The 20,337-nt window shown below is 53.0% G+C and overlaps 1 protein-coding gene across 1 annotated transcript; it reads right to left on the reverse strand.

Moving 5' to 3' along the window:
• Positions 1–3,872: 3,872 nt before the first annotated feature.
• NES (nestin) lies at positions 3,873–15,496 on the reverse strand. Its single transcript, XM_060269565.1, has 4 exons — positions 14,596–15,496; positions 12,703–12,827; positions 9,273–9,346; positions 3,873–9,089 (listed from the first exon to the last, which is right to left on the reverse strand). The coding sequence occupies exons 1-4, from the start codon at positions 15,415–15,417 to the stop codon at positions 4,990–4,992; spliced, it is 5,121 nt and encodes a 1,706-aa protein (XP_060125548.1). The 5' UTR covers positions 15,418–15,496; the 3' UTR covers positions 3,873–4,989.
• Positions 15,497–20,337: the final 4,841 nt, after the last annotated feature.

The following is a 20,337-nucleotide window of genomic DNA, read 5'->3' on the forward strand; positions in this document are numbered from 1 at the left end:
ACGCCGGCTCCCTTGGCCAGTAAAGCGAGATGAGCACCGTAATGCCAGAGTTGTCCACGACTGGACTTAACAGTCAGGGGTCCCTTTACCTTTACCTTTTAATTGAATGTACTGAATATGTGGTAAACCCCCAGGCGTCTAAACTGGTAAAGGATGGCTGAGGAATCAATAAGAAAATGAATGATTGATCACATTAACAGGCTGGTACAATTTACAATTTGAATTCTGGTGCTGGAGGAGACTCTTGAGAGTCCCATGGACTGCAAGAAGATCAAACCTATCCATTCTTAAGGAAATCAGCCCTGAGTGCTCACTGGAAGGACAGATCCTAAAGCTGAGGCTCCAATACTTTGGCCACCTCATGAGAAGAGAAGACTCCTTGGAAAAGACCCTGATGCTGGGAAAGATTGAGGGCACTAGGAGAAGGGGACCACAGAGGATGAGATGGTTGGACAGTGTTCTCGAAGCTACGAACATGAGTTTGACCAAACTGCGGGAGGCAGTGGAAGACAGGAGTGCCTGGCGTGCTCTAGTCCATGGGGTCACGAAGAGTCAGACACGACTACAGGACTAAACAACAACAACAACAGTTTATCCCCTAGGGCTAGTCCTTGGGGCTGAGTGACACACACACACACACACACACACACACACACACACACACACACACAGTCTTCCTTTGTGCCCTCCTTGAGTGTTTGACAAGGCCTCTTGCTGGCCTGGATGGAGAAGTGGGGAGCAGAGAAACCTAGTAGTAGTAGTAGTAATAATAATAATAATAATAATAATAATAATAATAATAATAATAACTATTATTATTATTTTTTACTTATACCCCGCCCATCTGGTTAGGTTTCCCAGTCTGGGCAGCTTCCAACAGGAGATTAAAAATACATCAAAGGCACATGGTTCCGTCCACTTCAGCCTCTGGCCACACCCACCACTGGCAGACAGCCTCCAGCAGGTTCCACATGAAGGAATGCAGCCCTTGGATTGGGAAAGATCCTGCTCCCCCCTTGGATTTCTAGGTGGTGGTGGTGGTGGTGGGAGCCAGAGCCATAGCTGAGCAAATCAGGTCACTGTGTCTTTGCCAACTCTAGCCACCAACCTGCCCATCCCCTCTGACCCACGGACTGGGCCATGGGCAGAGAGACTCGCCCCCTTTTGGAAGGATCCCGAACCACTATTCCCTATGGCGACAAGTCACCTGTACAGGCCCATCTTGTTAGTTTGTAGAGAACCCTCCTCCCAACAAAAGGGTGATGGATCACACTGTTTACTTAATTAAATGAAATGATCTGTGATTCTCCTCTTATGTAGACTCCAATCATACAGCTATACAATTCACAAGGCTGAAAGGGACCCTGAGAGGACATCCATTCCAACTGATCATTCTGGTCATTTTGCCCTGCACCTTCATGGGCTCTCTGCTTTTTTCCAATCCAGTCGCCACTTCATAAACCTGCTGGATTTCTTTCCTTCTTTCTAGAACATCAGAAACCACCTTCTGCTAGGTTAGAATCGACTCTTGGATCCACCCAGATCCACCATTGCCAACTTTTCTTTTATTCATTTATTTTCTCTCTCTAAGGATTTATCGGTTTGTCAGTTTGTTTTTGAAGTGTATAATATTGTGTCACCAGCTGTAATCCCCCCCATGATTTTTAAATTAATTAAAGGAGAAGAAGAGAAGAAATGGGGACCCACCACCTCAAAGGCAGCATCACCAGCAGTCGGCAGAAAAACCCTTCTGCCTGCCCCCATGGGATGGAGGAATCCTCTCCTCCTCTTAGTGCCAGCAGGGGGAGGAAAGTTTGAAACATTTAACTCCGTTCCCTGCTTCCCAAAATATTCCTGCCCTCCAGGGAGATGAGCGGGAGGTTGCATCAGCCACCTGCATATCTGAGTCCCTCCATCAGTCCTGCTTTCTGGCCCTGGCTATAAAAGGACGCAACCATCTCCCCCCCCCCCGCCTGCCACCCCTTCCACAAAGGATGCCTGCCAGGGAACATCCCCACCAGGGCAGGGGAGATTTCTCCTCTAGGAATCCCCCTTTGCTCCTTCTCCTTGGCTCAGAAACTTTAGAAGGCTTTCTCATGGTGAGTCAAGTTTTGCAGAAATTTACTGTGCTCCCAGGGGGTCCTCTGGAAGCCAGCCAGATGTACATACACCCCAGGTCTGCAACTGGCCAGTGCCAGGATCGGTGGCCAGTTTCCATTCAGGTCCATGTGAACGAATACTGAATGAGCACGACTATGGAGTTCTAGGGTGGATGAAGAAGCAGGAGCTAAACTGTAGGGGTGGATTGATTGATTTAATATACCACCTTTATCTTCCAACAATCTCATGGTGGTGTACATGGTGATCCCCCTCCCCATTTCACCCTCTCACCAACCCTGTGAAGAGGTAGGTTAGGCTAAGAGATGGTGACTGGCCCAACGTCACCCAGTGAGCTTCATGGCTGAGTGGGAATTCGAACCCTGCTCCCCCTGGCCCTAGTCCAATACTCTAACCTCCATGCCACACTGGCTCTCACATTCTGCCTTTTTCTCCAAGGAACTCAATGTGGAATACAGTACATGTTCTTACCCCCGACCCCACATTTCATTCCCCCAAGGTAGGGTAGGCTGAGAGGCCACACCCAGTGAGCTTCATGGTCTCCCAGGTCTTATTCTGTCATATGACCCACTGTGCCACAGTCATGAAGGTCATGAAGTCCTGCAGCGAAGCCGAACACTGGAGGACTCAGGACATTTTCATAGGCAGTTAAACATGTGGAAGTCGCTGCTCTCAGGTGCAGTGGTGGCTTTCAAAGGGAACCAGACAAATTCACAGCAGAGGAGAACAAAGTTGCTTAATGGCTCATGCTAGTCACGATGGCTAGGTACAATCCTCCAGGCAGGAAGTGGAGTCATGCAAGAAGGATCAGGCAACAACTGGGCTGACCTCTGGCATATCGGCTTCCCTCTGGGAACAGCTGGCCTCAGTAGGCCCTTGGCCTGATCGTCTTATGTCTGAGTTCAAGGAAGGCGTCTCTTTGTGGCAGGGAGGGTGGACTCTACTATGTCCAATTCTAGGCATCGCAAGTTAAGAAGGATGTAGACAAGGTGGAAGGTGTGCAGAAGAGGGAAGCCAAGATGATCAAGGGCCTGAAAACCAAGCCTTATGAGGAATGGTTGAGGGGGTTGGAGAAGAGGAGACATGACGGCCATTTTCAGATAGCTGAAGGGCTGTCACATAGAAGAGGGAGCAAGCTTGTTTCCGCCTGCTCTGGAAGGTAGGACTCAAACCAATGGATTCAAATGGCAAGAAAAGAAGAACTTTTCTTAGGAAGAACTTTCTGAGGGCAAGAGCCATTTGACAGTGGAATGGACTCCCTTGGAAGGTGGGGGACTCTCCTTCCTTGATGGTTTTTAACCAGATGCTGGGTAGTCACCTGTCAGAAATTCTTTAGCTGTGGTTCCTGCATTGCAGGGGGTTGGACTAGATGACCCTTAGGGACTCCTTCCAACTTAACAATGCTATGATTCCATGACATCTGTGCCCCTCCAGATGTTGGCCTCCATATCCTACCAGCCCCAGCAGCCAGCATGGTCAATGGAAAAGGGTGGGGACAAGGGTCATTCAGCAACCCCTGAAGAACCACAGCTCCCCCCCCCCATTTGGAAATGAAGGCTTGCATTCAAAGATCACCAGCCTATTTTCTTTGGCAAGCCCATGTGCCCTGTGTTCTCTGTCTCTCTCCCACACCCACCCACCCTTCTTCCCCACCCAAAGAGAAAGTCACATCAAAATATAACGCTTTGCAAATCACACATTCTTTGTAAAAGTCCAGTTTTAAAAACAAGACGCTATGAGTGCAAGTGGTGGGAAACAAATTGCTTTTATTAGCTTATCAAGGAGGCTCAGTTGGAGGAAGCAGGGGGTCCATCTTGCTGGCTCCGTCTCTGAAGGCAACAAAGCAGCAGAATTCTTAAGTCCTGCACCTCAAGGCCAGGGAGCAGCTGCATCTCTCCACCAGTCAGCCTTTCTCTGCAACTAACAGGGTCCACACCAAACAACCAGCCTTTCCACACCTCAAGACCTGCTGCCTGCCCTTGGGGTGGCTCTGCCCCAGTCCTGCTGCAAACACCCCTGTTGCTGGCTTGCTGGGTTGTTTATAGAGTGAACTTCAAAGCAGCACCTGAAGATACCCCCCCTCAAATTTGCACTTGGGAGACATTGGCCTGACTTGCACAGAAACCAACATTTTTGCAGCTTAAAACCCACTTTTCAATCTCCATTAACTATCAGGCCCCAAAGAAGCAGGAGGGGGTCAGACAGTGAGGAGGGTGGGACCCAGCTCAGCGATACTTTGATCTGTGGGTCGAGGATCTTAAGAATTGCTGTGCCAGTCACAAAATCCTGAAAAGGGGATGTGCCAAGGTGCGTTTGGGGTTTGTTTTTTGCAGCGTAACTTGGGGGAAGCTGACAGTTCAAGGATTGAGGGTGCCAAGGTCCAAAGGGCTTGAGTGTTGGCACTCAGGTGTTAGATCCAGCCGCTTCCCCACAGAAGTAGCCAGCCCCACAGGTGTCACAAGGCTTCGGACTGCCCCCTCTCCCAAACAACCAGGCCCACTTTAAGGGGAAGGGGAGGCCTATTGTGATGAAAACCCTGGCCCTATATCCTGCCACCCTATAAGGCACTGGGCTCAAATGCTCACTCCAACAAATAGGAGGTTTTTTAACAAATCTCTACCATAAAGTCTCAAAGGAGGTTTTTTTAAAAAAGAAAAGTTCTATCTAATCAAAGCTTTTGATTGTCAATTTGACGGCCTATTTTTTATTTTATTTTTTAAATGAAAAATGGTAGGATGGCATCTAGAAAAACAAAATTAAAAAAGGTTGTGGAGGTTGTGGGGCATGGGAAGAGAGTGACCTCATGGTCCCCTAGAGATCTTGCTTTGCCTCTGGCAGGAGTCAGCTGCTGGGAGGTACGAAGGCAGGGTTTCAGTTGTCTTCTGAGGACCATCTCTGCTCCTCCTCCTCCGTCCGGAAGTTCAGGTGCTGGTTGGGCTCCAGGCGGAGAACCTCATCCCCAAAGTGTGGTGGGACGGAGACGGCCCCTGGATCAGCACCCTTCCCCCCTTTGACACAGGCAGCCTGCAAGATGTCAACAAAGAGGCTCTCATCGGGATCCATGGCCTCCAGGCCTTTGCCGAGTCCCAGCAGAACCTTCTCATGAACTTCCGGCTCCACATCTTCGATCCTTGGTGTCTCTTCATGGGACGGCACTTGAGGCAATCTCTGGTCTGTTGTCTCCTCCACCGCGGAGGGCTCGTCCAGCTCCTCCCTGAGGAACTGCTGGGTGATGGTAGCCTTCATTGGTTCTTCCTCAGAGATGCCTCCATTGCACTCTGTCTCACCAGGCTGGAGGACCCCAATCCCATTCAGGATCTCCTCTGTGAAATCGGCAACGCTGGGGTCTTGCTGCAACCCATTAGCATTGCTGTCAGCCCACAGAGGACCAGATCCTGTTGGGTCTTTGGCATTGGGGAAGGAGATTTCTGGGGCCTCTGTGGGGACCTGAGAGTCACTGACATTGGGCAAGGTAATTGGTGCAGTCCGGTTCTCCTCTTCCTCATTCTCCAGGGATGGACCTTCCTCCCCTCCTGTCACTGTTGGTTCAGCCTCAACACACGGCTCAGCTGCCTTGATCAGCTCCTGGTTGAACTCCAGAGCTTGTTCCACGATCTCCAAGATGTCAGCATCTTTCATGCTCTCTCTTGAGATGCTCGCAACTGCCTCACCTGGGAGATCCTTGCCACTTGGGTCCCCCTCAGCCTCATCTTCCTGTAGGACCTGGTCTTCTCTTCTGCAGATTTCAAGGTCTGTTGTCTCCTGGGCACAGGGCAAATCTTCATCCCTTCCACATGCTGGAGCCTCTGGCCCTATGAGGTCTCCTCCCTGCACATCCAAAGACCCTTCTTCCCCCTCCAGCACGATTTCACCCAAGTCAGCCACACTGGTCAGGGGAGAAACCTTGTGGCCACCTTCAGCCTCTGTGTCCCCCTGGTCACCCAGTTCCAATGGACCGTCCCCTTCCACAAAGGCATTTTCCTCCATGTTGCTGGGATCCAGCCGTTCTACTTGGGAAGTGCTGTCCTCCTCTGGTCCCCAAGCAAAATCCTGGCCAAGTTCTTCCTCACAGAACTGTTCTACAAACTGGGCGTCTTCTTCCACCTCGCCCCCTTTCTGGGGGACTTCCCCAACAGCCAGCTCTTTCTCAGATTCTGCGTCCAACTGTGCAGAGTCCTTTGCAACCTCCTTCCCTATGAGCACTTCGGAGTCTTCTTTAAGTAGGTTTCCATCACTTCCAATGAGTTCCAGAGCATCTGTCGTAGGTTTTTCTGAAACTTTGGGATCGTCTGTGCCTTGGATGGGAGCAGCTTCTATGACACATCCCCCTTCCTCTTCTGCACCTTCTTGTTTGTTGATGTTCTCCTCTGCTGGCGGATGCTGCACCTCCTCTAAAGATGTGGATCCATCTTGGGTCACAAGAAGCACTTCTGCAGCCTCTTGGCTCTCTGGGGGCATTTGTTGGGGCTCTCCAGAGGCAGCCAACATCTGCCCCTCGTACAGATGCAAGGGGGTGTGATCCAGCAGAGTCTCCTCCAGCATAATCGCCTTGCCACTTTCCAGGCCCTTCTCAATCCCCTCGGTCTCATGGCTGGCATTTGGGGAGTTGTCCCAAGATTCAAGGGAGTCCTCAGACCCCAAAGACTCACTTTGCGACTGACAGTAGCTGGTGTCAGCCTGGTCCTTGCCCTCAAACCCATCAGTGGGGCTGCCCTGCACTTCTGGGGGAACCGCCACCTCTTTGTCAGCAGGGGCGGGCAGGCTTTCGCCCAGGTGGGTGGCCAGCTGACTTTGGAGAACCTCTTCTACTCTGGCCACTGCTTGCCCTTCTTCCTCTGCCTGCGCATTGGCCTCATCCTGTTCAGCTTCCAGGCACCATGGCAGGTTCTTTGTCTCCAAGGGGCCTGCTATTTCTTCCATCTCTAGAATGCCTGCCTCCTCCTCCTCTTCCCTTTCAGCCTTGGAGGCTTCTGGGCCCACCACCAAGCTTCCCTCCTGGATGTCTCCGTCAGCACCAGGAGCAGCTGCTGGGATCTCTTCTCCTTCTTCTCCTGCTCCCTCCTGCTTCTCTGCCAGTTGTTGCTGCTCCTCAGAAGCATCTCCTGCCACATCCTGCTCCTCTGCCTTGGAGATCTCTCCTTGCCCTGGGACATCCTCGCCTTGCAAGGCAACCTCTTGGGAGCAGACAGGCTCCATGTCTGAGAAGCCCTGCTTCTCCATGGCATCTTCATTCCCCAACCCATCCTCTCTCGGGGGCCTGGTGATGTCCTCCTCCTCCCCCTCTTTGCCCCCCTCAGCATCCCTTGCACTTTCCACCATTCTGGGCTCCCCTTCCAAGTTCTCTCCTTCCTCCCTTGCTGAGTTTTCTTCTGCCAAGGGGGTCTCCTCCACAGGAAAGGTGTCCGGTTCCTGGGATGCCTCTCCCTCCAGCAGGGCCAAATCCATTTCTTCCAGAGGGGCTCCTGGCGCCTGAAGCTGTGCCTGCTCCAGCTGAAGAAAGGGTTGCTCTGAGCAACTCTCTGCCACCACGTGGCTCAATGGTGCCACGTTCTCACGAGCAACAAACTCTTCTGCCTGCAGGAGCTCACCCTCCAGCGCCTGCAAGTCCTCCTCCTCATTCTCCTTGCAGGGGCTCCACAGCTCCCTCCTCTCCTCATCCTCCGACAGGTGCAGGGCTTCTGTGCTCACCACCTCCAGGTCTTCCGCTTCCTCCAGGTACCCTCCCATGGCATTCGCCTGCTCCTCTGGGTGGCTGCTGGCACCAGGGTCCCAGCTCTCCTCCCCCACCCTCACCGCAACAGCCACATCTTTGCCCAGGGCACCTGCCACTTCTGGGCACTCGGGCCCCTCCTCATTGCCATGCCTCCCCTGCTCTGTGCTACATGATGTCAGGGGCTCCTCGCCTTCCTTTCCCGGAGGCATCACTTCCTGGCAGGCCTCGATCCTCCCGGTGACCGGAACGCCGTCTGCAATTTCCCTGGCCTCCCCTTCTACCTCCAGCAATCTCATTTCTTGTAGAGTTGGGGGGTCTGTTGCCAAAGCCCCCTGAGTCTCTCCTTCGTGCTGCTCTGTGCAGGCCTCACCAGGGCTGCTGTTTGCCTCTGTGGGATCTTCAGAGCCTTGGATGCCCCCCATAAGGTCTGCTGCTGGCAGAGTGCCCCCTGTATGCTTTTTCAGCGCTTTCTCTGCAGCTTCTTTCACCAACTTTGTACTGGGAGGAGGGTCCACTCTGCCTTCATCTTCTAAGGGAGGGGAGCCGTCCAGAGGGAGGCTGTTTGGGGAGTCAGAGCCCTCAAGGAAACCGGTATCTGGCCGGACATCCGCTGCATTGACTACTTTGAGTGCGATTTCCAATGCTTCTGTAACCAGCCGGCCAGGGTAAGGACCGTTCTGGATCATGGCCTCCCCTGCTGGCTCATTGCTGAGACACTCCTCTTCTTGTTGTTCTTCCTCCTCCTCCTCTTCCTCCTCCTCCTCACAAAGTCCTTCCTTCTCTCCTGCTTCAGTCCCTCTGTCACCCCTCATGTCTCCGTCCGCCTGGAGTCTCTGCTCAGTGCCCAAGCTGGATTCTTCCAAGGCGTCAGGAGCTGCAGCGTCAAAAGGCAGAAGGGACTTTTGCAAGAGTGACTGGGAGACAGCTGTGATTTGGGTGGCCGTCCAGACCTCAGTCTGCTCGAAAGCGGGCAAGTCAACGGGTGCCAGGACGTCTTTGGCTGGCAGGGGGTCCTCAAAACTTATGGCAGAGGGGTCTGGGAGGATGGTGCTGTCCTTCTGGAAATCCCTGGCCAAGGGGCTCCTGCTCTTGGGGGGCGCAGAGGAAGTGAAGCTCCCTGCCAAGGACTCGTTCTGGCCCCTGGGAGGTCGGGGCTTTGTGCTGGCCTTCAGGAAGGTGGCTGGACTCAGCCAGGGGTCTCGGGGGCCCAGGTGGCCTCTGTCCAGGGACAGGCCGTTGCTCAACTCCAGCTTCCCATCTGTAGAGAGAACAGAGAAGCAAAACATTTCTTTAGCTTGTGATCCCTGCATTCCAGTGGGGTTGGAATAGATGACCCTTTGGGTTCCCTTCCAGCTCTACAGTCCTAAGAAGCTTCTTTTCTCCCATGGGATCATCGCCATTCTGGTCATTCATTCTCCCCTTGTCTCCCACTTACACGTACCTCTGAGGCCACTGGCCAGTTTGAAGTCGGCAGCTGGGATCTGCAGCCTGGTACTCTCAGCCTCCAGGAGGGTCCTGGAAAGAAACGTGGGAGAGGGGCTGGTTGGTTTGTAGGGGTCTCTTGGGAGAAGACAGGGCATTTGCCTGCAATGGGGGCAAGCTTCTTTAATATCCCAGGCCCATCTAGCTTACTTCCATTGGCCCTGACGGGCAGCAGCCGCTCTGCAGGGTTTCAGGCAGGGAAGCCTCTCCCCAGCCCTGTCGGGAGATGCGGCCCATGGTGCATTGAACGTAGGACCTTTGGCCTGCAAGAGGTGGCCTTTCTCACCACACAGCCATGCCACTCCTTCCCCCTCCATTGAACCGAATCCTTCAAGATTTGTTCTCACACAGAACCCTTTTTAGAGGGGGCAGAGGAAACCCATCAAAACCTAGGAAGAGGCTGCTGGATCCAGCCCCTGGCCCTGCCAGCCCAGCCTCCTGCTCCCATAGTGGTCAAGCAGATGCCTCCATGGGAAATCCACAGCCCGGACACTGAGGTCCAGCACCGAGAGCCTTCTGGCAGTTCCCTCGTTGCGAGAAGCCAAGTGGAACGCCCTCCCATCAGATGTCAAAGAGAAAAACAGCTACCAGATTTTTAGAAGACATCTGAAGGCAGCCCTGTTTAGGGAGGCTTTTAATGATTAATAAATCATTGTATTTTATTTTTCTGTTGGAAGCCGCCCAGAGTGGCTGGGGAAACCCAGCCAGATGGGTGGGGTATAAACAATAAATTATTATTATTATTATTATTATTATTATTATTATTATTATTATCAGGATCCCAGCACAAGAGCATTTTCTCCCCTCCTGCCATTTCCAGCAACTGGGATTCAGAAGCGTTTTTGCCTCCAGCTGTGGAGGCAGAGCTTAGACATCAAGGCTGGTGGCGGTCAATAGCCCTCTCCTCCTCCATGAACTTGTCCAACCCGCTTTTCAAGCCACCCAAGCTGACGGCCACCCCTGCCTCTTGTGGAAGGGAGTTCCACAGTTAATACAGTGTGGGGAAGCCCTTTCTTTTATCTGACCTGTATCTTCCAGCAAAACAAGCCACCGACTGCTGCAGTGCCTGTGGAGGCATGGAGCCTGCAAAGCCCCCACCTCATCACTTAAAACACACCAGGAGATTTCTGAGCACGTTAAGAGAGTTGTTCCCAGCCACACAGAGCAAACAGCACCAGAGGGGTGTGAAACCTTGCTCTGGTATCCTTTGCAACTGCATTTGGGGCCCATTGGGGTGATGTCATGGGCAGCCTCTGCCTCCTCCTCCTCCTCCCAGGCAGGGCCCCCCATTCTCATGCTAATGGCAGTGCTGAACCCCCTCAGCGGCCAGCCCACTTTTGTCCTGGAGGAGCCACCCAGGGAGGGGGGCTTGTGAACCAGAGTCCAGTTCCCAGAAGGAGGATGAGGGTCTCTGGGGGTAGAAGGAGAAGAGAAAACAGGTCACAGGAATGAAGGGGGCTGTGGGTGTTTTTGGGGGGTCCTTCTTCCTTCCCCTTTGGTGGTGGTGGGGGGACCCAGAACACAGCCTGGGAAGCAGGGTGCCAAAGCCCAAATGCTTCACCCAACTGGGGAGAGTTAGAGGGGACGCCTGGAAGAGGCCTTTTATAGAGTGTGCTTTTGCTTTTCCAGAAACAAGTGATGAAGAAAGGGGGGGGGGGTTTAGTTGCTGTTTAGTTAATATTGCTTTTTGGATCATAAATGCCTTTTTTGGTTATTTGTTAATCATATAATGTGACTTAAGTTGTGATTGGGATGCTTGCCTTTCTTGTTGTTGTTAATTGAGTTGCTGACATTTTAGTGCAGTTTTTTAGATCAAAAATCTTTTACTGATTATTTGTACTGATTATTTGGCCTTTTCAGTACTGGCCCCAACTTGGTGGAACGCTCTTTCCCAGGAGACCAGGGCCCTGCAGGATTTGTCATCTTTCCGCAAGGCCTGCAAGACAGAGCTGTTCCGCCTGGCCTTTGGGTTAGACTCAGCTTGACCCCTGTGTTTTTCCTCCCTCATGGCTTGGATTTATGGAATACTTGAATTGAGGCTGCACTTTAAATTTTAATACGGTATTTTAATCTGTATTTTAATTAATTGTTTTTATGTTTTATTGTAATTCTGTTGGTGTCAGCCGCCCTGAGCCCGGTTTTTGACTGGGGAAGGCGGGGTATAAATAAAAATTTATTATTATTATTATTATTATTATTATTATTATTATTATTATTATTTATGTTGTACCGGTACATGTGATGTCCTGTTTCGTTACTGTTGTTTATAAGCTACTTTGGGATTCATTTGAATGGAAAGTGGTGTAGAAATAAACCATAGAATCACAGAGCTGTAGAAATCAAATCAATCAAAATGGGGAAGGGTCTCTGGAAGGGTGGAGGGGAGAGTTGCTGCTGCTCCCTTCTTTTTCTTTTTTAAAAAAGAGCTGTATTGCTTTTTTAGCAGGGGTAAGTCAGTCTAGCAGCCACATGTGGCAAATGTCAGACTCCTGGGCCAGATCCTGTTCCCTATTTGCCCTTCCCTGAAGGAGACAGTGGCTGAGATCCAAGGGACACCCCCCACCTCCTCTGGGCCTCTAAGATCAGGAACAGATAAGCTTTATCAGACCAAGGGCCGCCTCTTCATGTGAGAAGCCTTCCAGGGGCCGCATGCCAGCAATGGGCGGGGCCAGGGGCAAAAGGCGGGCAGAGCAACTGAGATGCCTCTCCACATCCCAGCCATGCAAAAGCCAGAGGTTTCCACACTCAGCTCTCTCTCACACACCTCTCTCTCCTCCTGCTGCACCTTCCCGGAGGCAAGCAAGAGGCAAGATTCACCACTTGAAGACACTTTCCTGGCAGGCCACCAACTTGGATGACTTTTAAAGAGGATTGGGGAAATTTGAGGAGGAGGAGGAGGCTATCATGGCTACCAGCCGTGATGGCTCTGCTCTGCCTGCATGGTGAAGGGCAGCAATGCATCTGAATCCCAGTTGCTGGAAGCCACAGGAGGGGAAAGGGTTGCTCTTGTGCTTGGATCCTACTTGCGGGTTTCCCCAAAAAGGCACCTGGTTGTCCACTGCGAGGACAGAAGGCTGGACTAGATGGGCTTCCTTTGGCCTGACCCAGAAGCCAGGATCTTCTGTGGTCCTTATGGAACCTCCAACTTCAGATGCAGTCTGTCTAACTTCCCAAGCTCTTTGGGACATTTGGCCCCTGTGAGGACAGGAGGCTGGACGAGATGGTCCACCTTTGGCTGGATCCAGCTACAGGGCTCTTTTGAAGTTCACTCAAGGAGCAAAGCCAGGGCGGGAAGAGGCCAGAGGGCCAGGCTGCTCCTGTCGCACACCCATGCAGCACGTGGCCCCACCCTCCCCCAAAGTTGCCACTGGGGCAATGAGTTCGCTCACCGGTAGGTGGCCACTTCCAGGCTGAGGGACATCTTGAGGTGCATCAGCTGCTGGCGCTCCTCCAGGACCTGGGCGATCTGGACCCGCAGAGACTGCTTCTCCTCCTCCAGGGACTCGATGGCCAGCTGTTGAGGCAGAGGAGAGACAGGGGCATCTGTGAGCCAAGGGACAGCTCACGGAAGGGCCACCGCAGCAGGTGGGCTGGAGGGGAGGACACAGCTCCTGGCCCTGGCCTAGGAATTGCTAGAGGAACCTCCACCTCCCATAAAACTACAGAGGTGGGAGCTACCAAGGGTCCAACCACCCTGCAATGCAGGAAGCACAGATAATCTCACGGTGCCCACTAAGATGATGGGCATGACAACAGGGAGAGAGTTTCCTCTGGGTGTTTTGGCTCAGGAGAAACCCTTCGCCAGGCAGGCACATCAGCCAGGGGGTTGGACTAAATGACCCTTGAGGTCCCTTTCAACCCTACAATTCTAGGATTCTATGATCCTTCCAGGGTCTGCCTTGTGACAACCTGACACTATGCCTTGCAGCACAGCATCGCTTGGGCCTGCTGAAGGGGGAATGGAGAAAGGCTTCCCCAAAGAGCTTACATGGGGGACCTTTAGCCCCCCCAATGTGGTCAACTGAAGCTTCCTCTCCCCCCAGCATGGCCCATTGTCAAGGCTGAAGGAAGTGGGAGGCCATCAATATCTGAGGACCAGAAGTTCCACACTGCCACTTCCTGGCTGTCTCCAAAACCACCTCTCTCTCTTTCCAAGTGAGCGAGAATTTGCACAACTCCCTGCCTGCCCCCACACTTGCAATCCTGCTTCTGAACCACAACCTCCCTGCCCTCCTGTCCCCACACCCCTCCTTGCCCCAAATCTCCCCCTGCTTCCACACCTGAGTGGAAGCCCACGGTGGCACACAAACCACAAAAGAGCCACAAATCATAGAATGGTAAAGTCAGAAGTGACACAAAGGGTCATTCAGTTCAGCTCAGGAATAATGGGCAGCTGGGCAGCCACTCTGAAGACAGGAGGCTGGACGAGGTAGAGGCCCTCCCCACGAACAGCATACAAACTGGAGTAGAAGTGAAACCCACCCTAGGGCAGGCCGGAGGTCCAGCACAAATGAGAATATTTTTAAAAGCAGCAGCAGTCTAAAAAACTGGTGCAGATATTCTTATTCCCCCCAGCCCAGGCCAGGCATGTGTAAAAGGGTTCAAGATAAAACGGGAGTTTTCTTGTCCTAGGAAAAGCCAAAGCTTTGCCCCTCCCACCCCCCTGGCACAGATACAGACTCTTGGGATCCCCCCCCTTCCTGCATGCTCAGAGTAGGGAGTCTGGCATGGAGACCCCCACCCAGGCAGGCCCAGGCACAATGTTCTGCATGTGCAACAGACCCCCTTGGAAGGTGACAGGCTCTCCTACCAGTATGTTGGATGTTTTTAAGCAGAGCCGAGATGGCCACCTGTTGGAGTTTCTCTGCGCGGGATTCCTGCATTGCAGGGGGCTGGACCTGATGACACTTGAGGTCCCAACTATTGTTCTATTAATCCCCTTCCCTCGGTGCCCAGGCTTGGCTTCAACCCTCTTTGACTCATGGGTAGATAAAAACCCACAGGCCACCCCATCTTCCAAACATCTCCACTCTGTTCCCTAGTGGGCGGATCACTTGGACGCCAGAGGAGCCACCTGGCAACTCTCTCGCTGCTGCTGACGCTCCACGGGTCCTTTCCAAGCAGAGGGTGCCTCTTCCCCCAGCCCCCAAATCGCACAAGCTGCACTTGGAACCATAGGGTCGGAAGGGACCCCCAAGGGTCATGTAGCCCAACTCGCTGCAGTGCACTGGAGTGGCCCGGAAGCGCCGCCCCGCCCCACCCCCGCCCTCCTGCTGACCCACCTGGAGCTGCCCGGCCTCGCCGTGCTGCTGCTGCCACTGCTGCGCCAGACTCTCCTCCAGGACCTCCTTGCGGATCTTCAGGCCGGCCAGCTCCTTCTCCAGCTGCTGGAGGCGCAGCTGGCCCTGCCGGTTGCCCTCGGTGGCTCTCCAGAGATTCTCCTTGGCCTCGCCCAGGGCGGCCTCCAGCTGCCAGACCTCCGCCTTGTACGTCTCGGCGGCCCCCTTCCAGATGCTGGAGAGGCGCTGCGCATAGTCCTCCACCTCGGCAGGCTGGAAGCAGCCCTCGGCCGTCGGGGCGGCGCGCCGGCCGCTCTGCAGACTCCCCACGCCGCCGCCGCCTACCGCCTCCTGGCCCAGCGCCGCCTTCTCATCCCGGTGCGCCTCGTCCAGCGCCCGCACCTCCTGTTCCAGCTGCGCCGCCTTCTCGCGGAGCCACAGCTGCGCCCGGCGCTCCTCCTCCAGCTCCTTCCTGCTCCGCGACAGCATCCTCTTGGCCTCGTCGCGGGCCGCCCTCTCCCGCTGGCACCGGCCCGTCGCCTGCTGCACCTCGTCGCGCAGCGCGTCCCGGGCCAGCTCGGCCGACGCCTTGTCGCGGAAAGCCTGCTCCAGGGTAGCCCTCAGCGCCGCCACCTCGCCCTCGTAGCGCGCCCGCCACGAGCCCTCGACGGGGCTCAGGCGCAAGCCCTGCACCTCGGCGCGCAGCCCCTCGTTCTCCTCCTCCAGGTGCTTCACGCGGGACAGGTAAGCCTCCAGCCGCTTGTTGAGGTCCCACATCTGCAGGGACTCCTCGCTTAAGGCGCGAGAGCCCACGAACGCCTCCATGGCCGCCGGGGAGCCTGGTTGGATGGCAGCGAGATCGAGACGAGACAGAGAAGCAGGCGGTGTCCCGGAGCTAGGCGGACGGTCCAGGGCAGCGAACAAGCGCCCAGGCGCAACAGCACCGCTATTCATACTGGCCGGGAGGAGGAGGAGGGCTCCGAGGGGAGGGGGCTGGCCTTAATCCCTCCCACCCCCCTCACTCGAGGGAAGGCGAACGAAGGAGCAGCCCGGAGCCCAGGAGCAAATGCCAGAGGGGCTGCCCCATGGAAGACAAGCCAGCTGGTTTTCTGCTGCTCCAGAGGGCAGGGCCCCGACTCCAATGCCAAGGAAGGAGATCCCGACATTAGGAAGACCTTTCCGATAGGTAGTAAGAGCAGTTATACACGCGAAGGGGCTCCCACATTCCTCTGAAGTTTTTAAGCAGAGCTTGGATGGCCACCTGTCATGGGCACGTCAGCGCTGCTTCCTGGGTTGCACGGGGTTGGACTGGACTTCTAAACCTAAGGTTCTAGGATTCTAAGGCCAAGAGAAGGGAAGAGCCCACCCCGCGATAAATTTCTGGATCTGCGCCGCAGTTCCTTCCCCCTCTGCCTCCTCGCCATTCATTCACCACGTGACGAAAACGGGACTAAATTTGGAGAGGAGAATACAGGTTCCTATCTAAATTCAAAGCCCTTGGCTTCCTGCAGAGAATCCTGGGAACGGTGCGGAAAGCTAGTTCCCAGAAACCCCATTTTTAAAAAACCTACAGTTCCCAGGGCACAAGGAGAAGGACGAGGGCACAGAGGACAAGATGGTTGGACAGTGTTCTCGAAGCCACCAACATGAGTGGGAGGCAGTGGAAGACAGGAGCCTGGCGTGCTCTGGTCCATGGGGTCACGAAGAGGCGGACACGACTACACGACTAAACAACACAGTTCCCATAATTCATTTTTTTGTGGGGGGGCATGTGCTTTCAATGTACAGTATGGTGTCGAGGTAGCTAGAGAGACTGAAGGGGGAAGTAATGCAAAGCAGGCACAGAAGACCACCGAAAGAACCCAGAGGCTGAATCAGGCTCAAGGAGGGAGGGGGCATCACAGTGGCCAACCGGATTATGCCTATTCTGGGAAGCCCGCAAGCAGAGCCCGAGGGCAACGGCAGCTCTCCCTTGCAGCTGCTCTCCAGCACATGGGGTGCAAAGGTAGACTGCTCCTGAATGTGGAGCTTGTGCTCAGCCGTCACAATGCGTGGCCACTTCGGGCTGCCATATTTCAACGAGTGAAAATTGTTTTTAAACTATTTTTTCGAAATTCTCAAAAAAACAAAACAACCCCCAACTTTCAGACATGGGTTGCCATACGCCCTACCCCGCCCTCTGCGTGATCCCGCTTTGATGCTGCCTTGAAACCTTGTGGCCTCGAGTTCCATAGTTTACGCTGCGGAGTGGTGGAGCCCCCCCCCCCATCTGCCCCTTGAGATTTAAGCCGAACTTGGAGGGAAAACCCGTCCCTGGAAACCAAACCCCAAGGCCCAGGAGGACCGTCCACACCTGTCCTGTTCAAGGCAGCTTTTGCGCAGCAGGGGCAACGGCAGGCGGATCAGAGGGGAAAGAGGGGTGCGTGGGTTGCAAACAGGGGTTGACATCCTGTCCCGCCGCCTCCCCCCACCTTTTCCCGGTAAAATGTGAGTGAATAAATTTGGAGGAGTCCTCCCTCCCACCAGGAACCCCATAAACGAGGCACGTTTTTTGGACCTGCTCCCCAAACCATAGGCAATGGCGCCCCCTAGTGGACAGTGCGCCAACAGCCGCTGCTCATAAATCCACCTGCCTGGGGGTTCCCAGGGGGGACGAGTCCGCCCCATGCAGAACTGACCAGGACAGCAGCCTTGCACTCACCCTGACTGGCAGCAACAGCTCTCCAGGGCTTCAGGAAGGCATGTGCAGCCACCTGTCTGGGGCTCATGAGGCCTAGCACCCTTTGTAAACCCTGGGGGTGCTGGTGCCCTTCTGTCACAGTAAGTTTTTGAGAAAATCTGCTGCTGCTCCCCCACCCACCCCATTTCAGCACCTCCATGAGTGGATCCGTGTCTGTGGCTTTTCCCTCCAAGTCAGCAAAAAGGTGATTAGTTTGAAGGGGCCTCTGGCCAGCATCCGTTCAGTCAGGAGGGAATGTCCTTCTGCCAAGTGGGGCTTTCCAGGTGGGAGCACCATATGGCCACAATGGAACACACTCCATTATCACAGATGTGCTGGCAGCAATGGAATAACTTCAGTGGGTCCCCCCAGGAAGGTCCAAGAGGGAAACTCGGCAGGTGGTGGGTGTTATGTGAATAAAACATGGAGGGACCTGGTTTGAACAGAGATATCGGATTCTTATCTCATTATACATGATAAGCGATCTTCAGCCATCTCAACCCTTGCTTTTTCATGCAAAACCATTTGCAGTCGTTTTCGGTCATCAACAGCTATCAGTCAGTCAATCACCCACTTCCACCACCCTTCTGAGTGATCCCCCCTCCCCTCCCCATCCCCACCCCTCCCCACCCCTTCTCTACATAAGTGCCTGGGGACTTCTATTTCACTGTATCTGAAGAAGTGTGCATGCACACGAAAGCTCATACCAAAATAAAAACTTAGTTGGTCTTTAAGGTGCTACTGAAGGATTTTTTTTATTTTTTTTAATGATATGCAAAGTGATTTATAGCTTCTTAGTAAAGACTATACCATATCCAGACTCTTTATATTCAAAATAACTTTGCTTTCAAAAACATATAACTCAGAAGAATATTTTTACAATCTCATGCTTATTCAAACGTGGGTACATTCTCAGTTGAATTGTAATTGAAGTCTTAGTTAGACTTATAAGCGAAACTGTCTTGAGACTTGCACCCGGGTTTTACCTCCCTCAGGCCTTACAGCTTCTTCTGAAAGGTTTTCACTTTTACCTCAGCAATATTCAGTTTGTTCCTTATAGAGAGATCCTGCACAGGATTCCCCGTGCATTCCCCGTTAACATTTCGGGACCTTCCTGACAGGCACTCAGGAGCCTGAAGAAACCACTTTCTAGCAGCCATTCTCCCACACACACAGAGAGAGGAGAGCAGAAAAAGCAGTTTATAAAATTGCTGGAATAACAGTCACAACAGAAAGGAATGCCTTTCCCATGTGACTTACAGTCAGCCAATCACATGAGAGAGCTATGGCCAAAGGAAAAACCCCATGTTAAAAAATACACAGCAAATCCACCTAAGCAAACATTCCCATTTCAGGAAATTAAACCATTATCCTTAACAATGGAGCCATTTCAGGGATTGATTCCTCTTGGATAGACCCATTTCTCAGGAGTAGGGCCCCTAGATGCAGACTGTGCTGTTGCTCTTCAGCCTGGGCTCCAGTTTAAGGCTTTTAATGGTCAAAATTTACATCACACTGTTGTGACACTTTGGGGATGCTGTGGGGTTAGTGGCAGAGCAGCTGCTTAGCATGCAGAAGGTCCCACCAGCAGCATCTACAGGAAGGGCTGGGAGTGAGTTTCCTTACCCTGGAGAGCTGCTGCCAGTCAGTGCAAGCAATATGGAGTGAGATGGACCAGCAGTCTAACTCAGCCTAAGGTGGTTTCAGAGGTTCCTCCCCCAAGAATAACCAGGACAACTTTTCTGAGTTTCCACTAAACAAGAGTGGAAAACCCAGTATGTTTATTGACTATAAAACTTGCTAACAAATTTATTTAAAAACAAAACAAAACTATTCCCCTGCCTACTTGCAAAGGATATGCAGTCATATTACATATTCAGCACTGTTTCTTTTCTGTATAAATTTGAATTTAAATGGTCTGTAAAAAAAACCCAAGCAGACGTCTGCGATGTCAACTGATCCAAAGGAGACCGTTGCCTGTGCTTCCAACTGATCTGAGGATCCTAGCAAACAGCTCACCTGGTCTCTTGGGAAATAGACATTCCTGATTCTGCAGTCAATTGTGAGGTCAGAGCCTGACCAAGGTCTGGCCCTGCAGACTCTGGGCCCTGGTGGAAACTCTCTTTCCCTGCCCTGTGGCCCCACTTGGCATGTTGCCAAGCTCTTGGCCCACCCCTTAATTTACCCCCACCAAGGGGGGTAGGCAGCTGGATCTAGGCTAGTTCCCCCAAACACCCCCAGCCTTGCAGGAAGTAAGGGGGCCTCGACTGTGGTCCAGTTTCTGATGCCTCCTTAAAACTCACCTGTCCACTCAGGTGGTTCTCCATGTGCTCCTTGTGGATTGTTGGTTCCAGAAGTTTGAATGTTCTTGCCTTTTGATTTTAGTGTGGAGGCTGAACTGTCTTATGGAGCCACCTTCTCTCTCTGCTTGGGTGCACACCCACATTCACCACCTCTGGGCATCTTTCAAAAAACATGTTTGTGCTCCCACATTTATGTATTTTATTACGTATCTCCAAGTTCCACCTTTCCATATTCCACCTTTCCTCTGGGGAACTCAAGGGGGTGCTCTCCCCCTCTACAAATTATCTTCACAACCCTGTGAGGTAGGCTAGGCAGAGAGCCTGAGACCAGGCCCAAGGTCGCCCAGGGAGCTTCGTGGCCGAGTGGGAATTTTAAGCCTGGGCTCTCAGGGATGGAACTAACCACTGCACACCAGTGAATTCAATTTTTAACTGCCCTGATTTTTCCATTTCCGTTTTCTTCCTGTATTTCAGTGCCCATCTAGTCCAGCCTTGTGTCTTTGCAGATGCCTCTTATGAGAAGCCCACAAGCAGGGCTGCCCCCACTTGCAATGGGTCCCAGCAGCTTGTGTTCAGGGGAATTTACTGCCTCCTGTACTGGACACAGCAGCACACAGCTATGGGGGAACCAGCAGCCACCTAAACCCTTTAAAGTCCTCCAAATTGGAGGCCACTGCAATCCTTCACAGAGCATTGTACAGTTTAATATGTTTAGATACATGC

This window comes from Zootoca vivipara, chromosome 17, assembly GCF_963506605.1.
Source record: "Zootoca vivipara chromosome 17, rZooViv1.1, whole genome shotgun sequence".
NCBI lineage: Eukaryota > Metazoa > Chordata > Lepidosauria > Squamata > Lacertidae > Zootoca > Zootoca vivipara.

What these genes read in the sequence shown, in the direction of transcription:
- NES (XM_060269565.1), bottom strand. Translation starts at nt 15,417, where the DNA reads ATGGAGGCGTTCGTGGGCTCTCGCGCCTTAAGCGAGGAGTCCCTGCAG. An exon ending in CTGGAAGTGGCCACCTACCG is followed by an intron (nt 9,347 to 12,702) that starts GTGAGCGAACTC and finishes GTTTCTTTCCAG; the next exon opens with GACCCTCCTGGAGGCTGAGA. An exon ending in ACTGGCCAGTGGCCTCAGAG is followed by an intron (nt 9,090 to 9,272) that starts GTACGTGTAAGT and finishes TTCTCTCTACAG; the next exon opens with ATGGGAAGCTGGAGTTGAGC.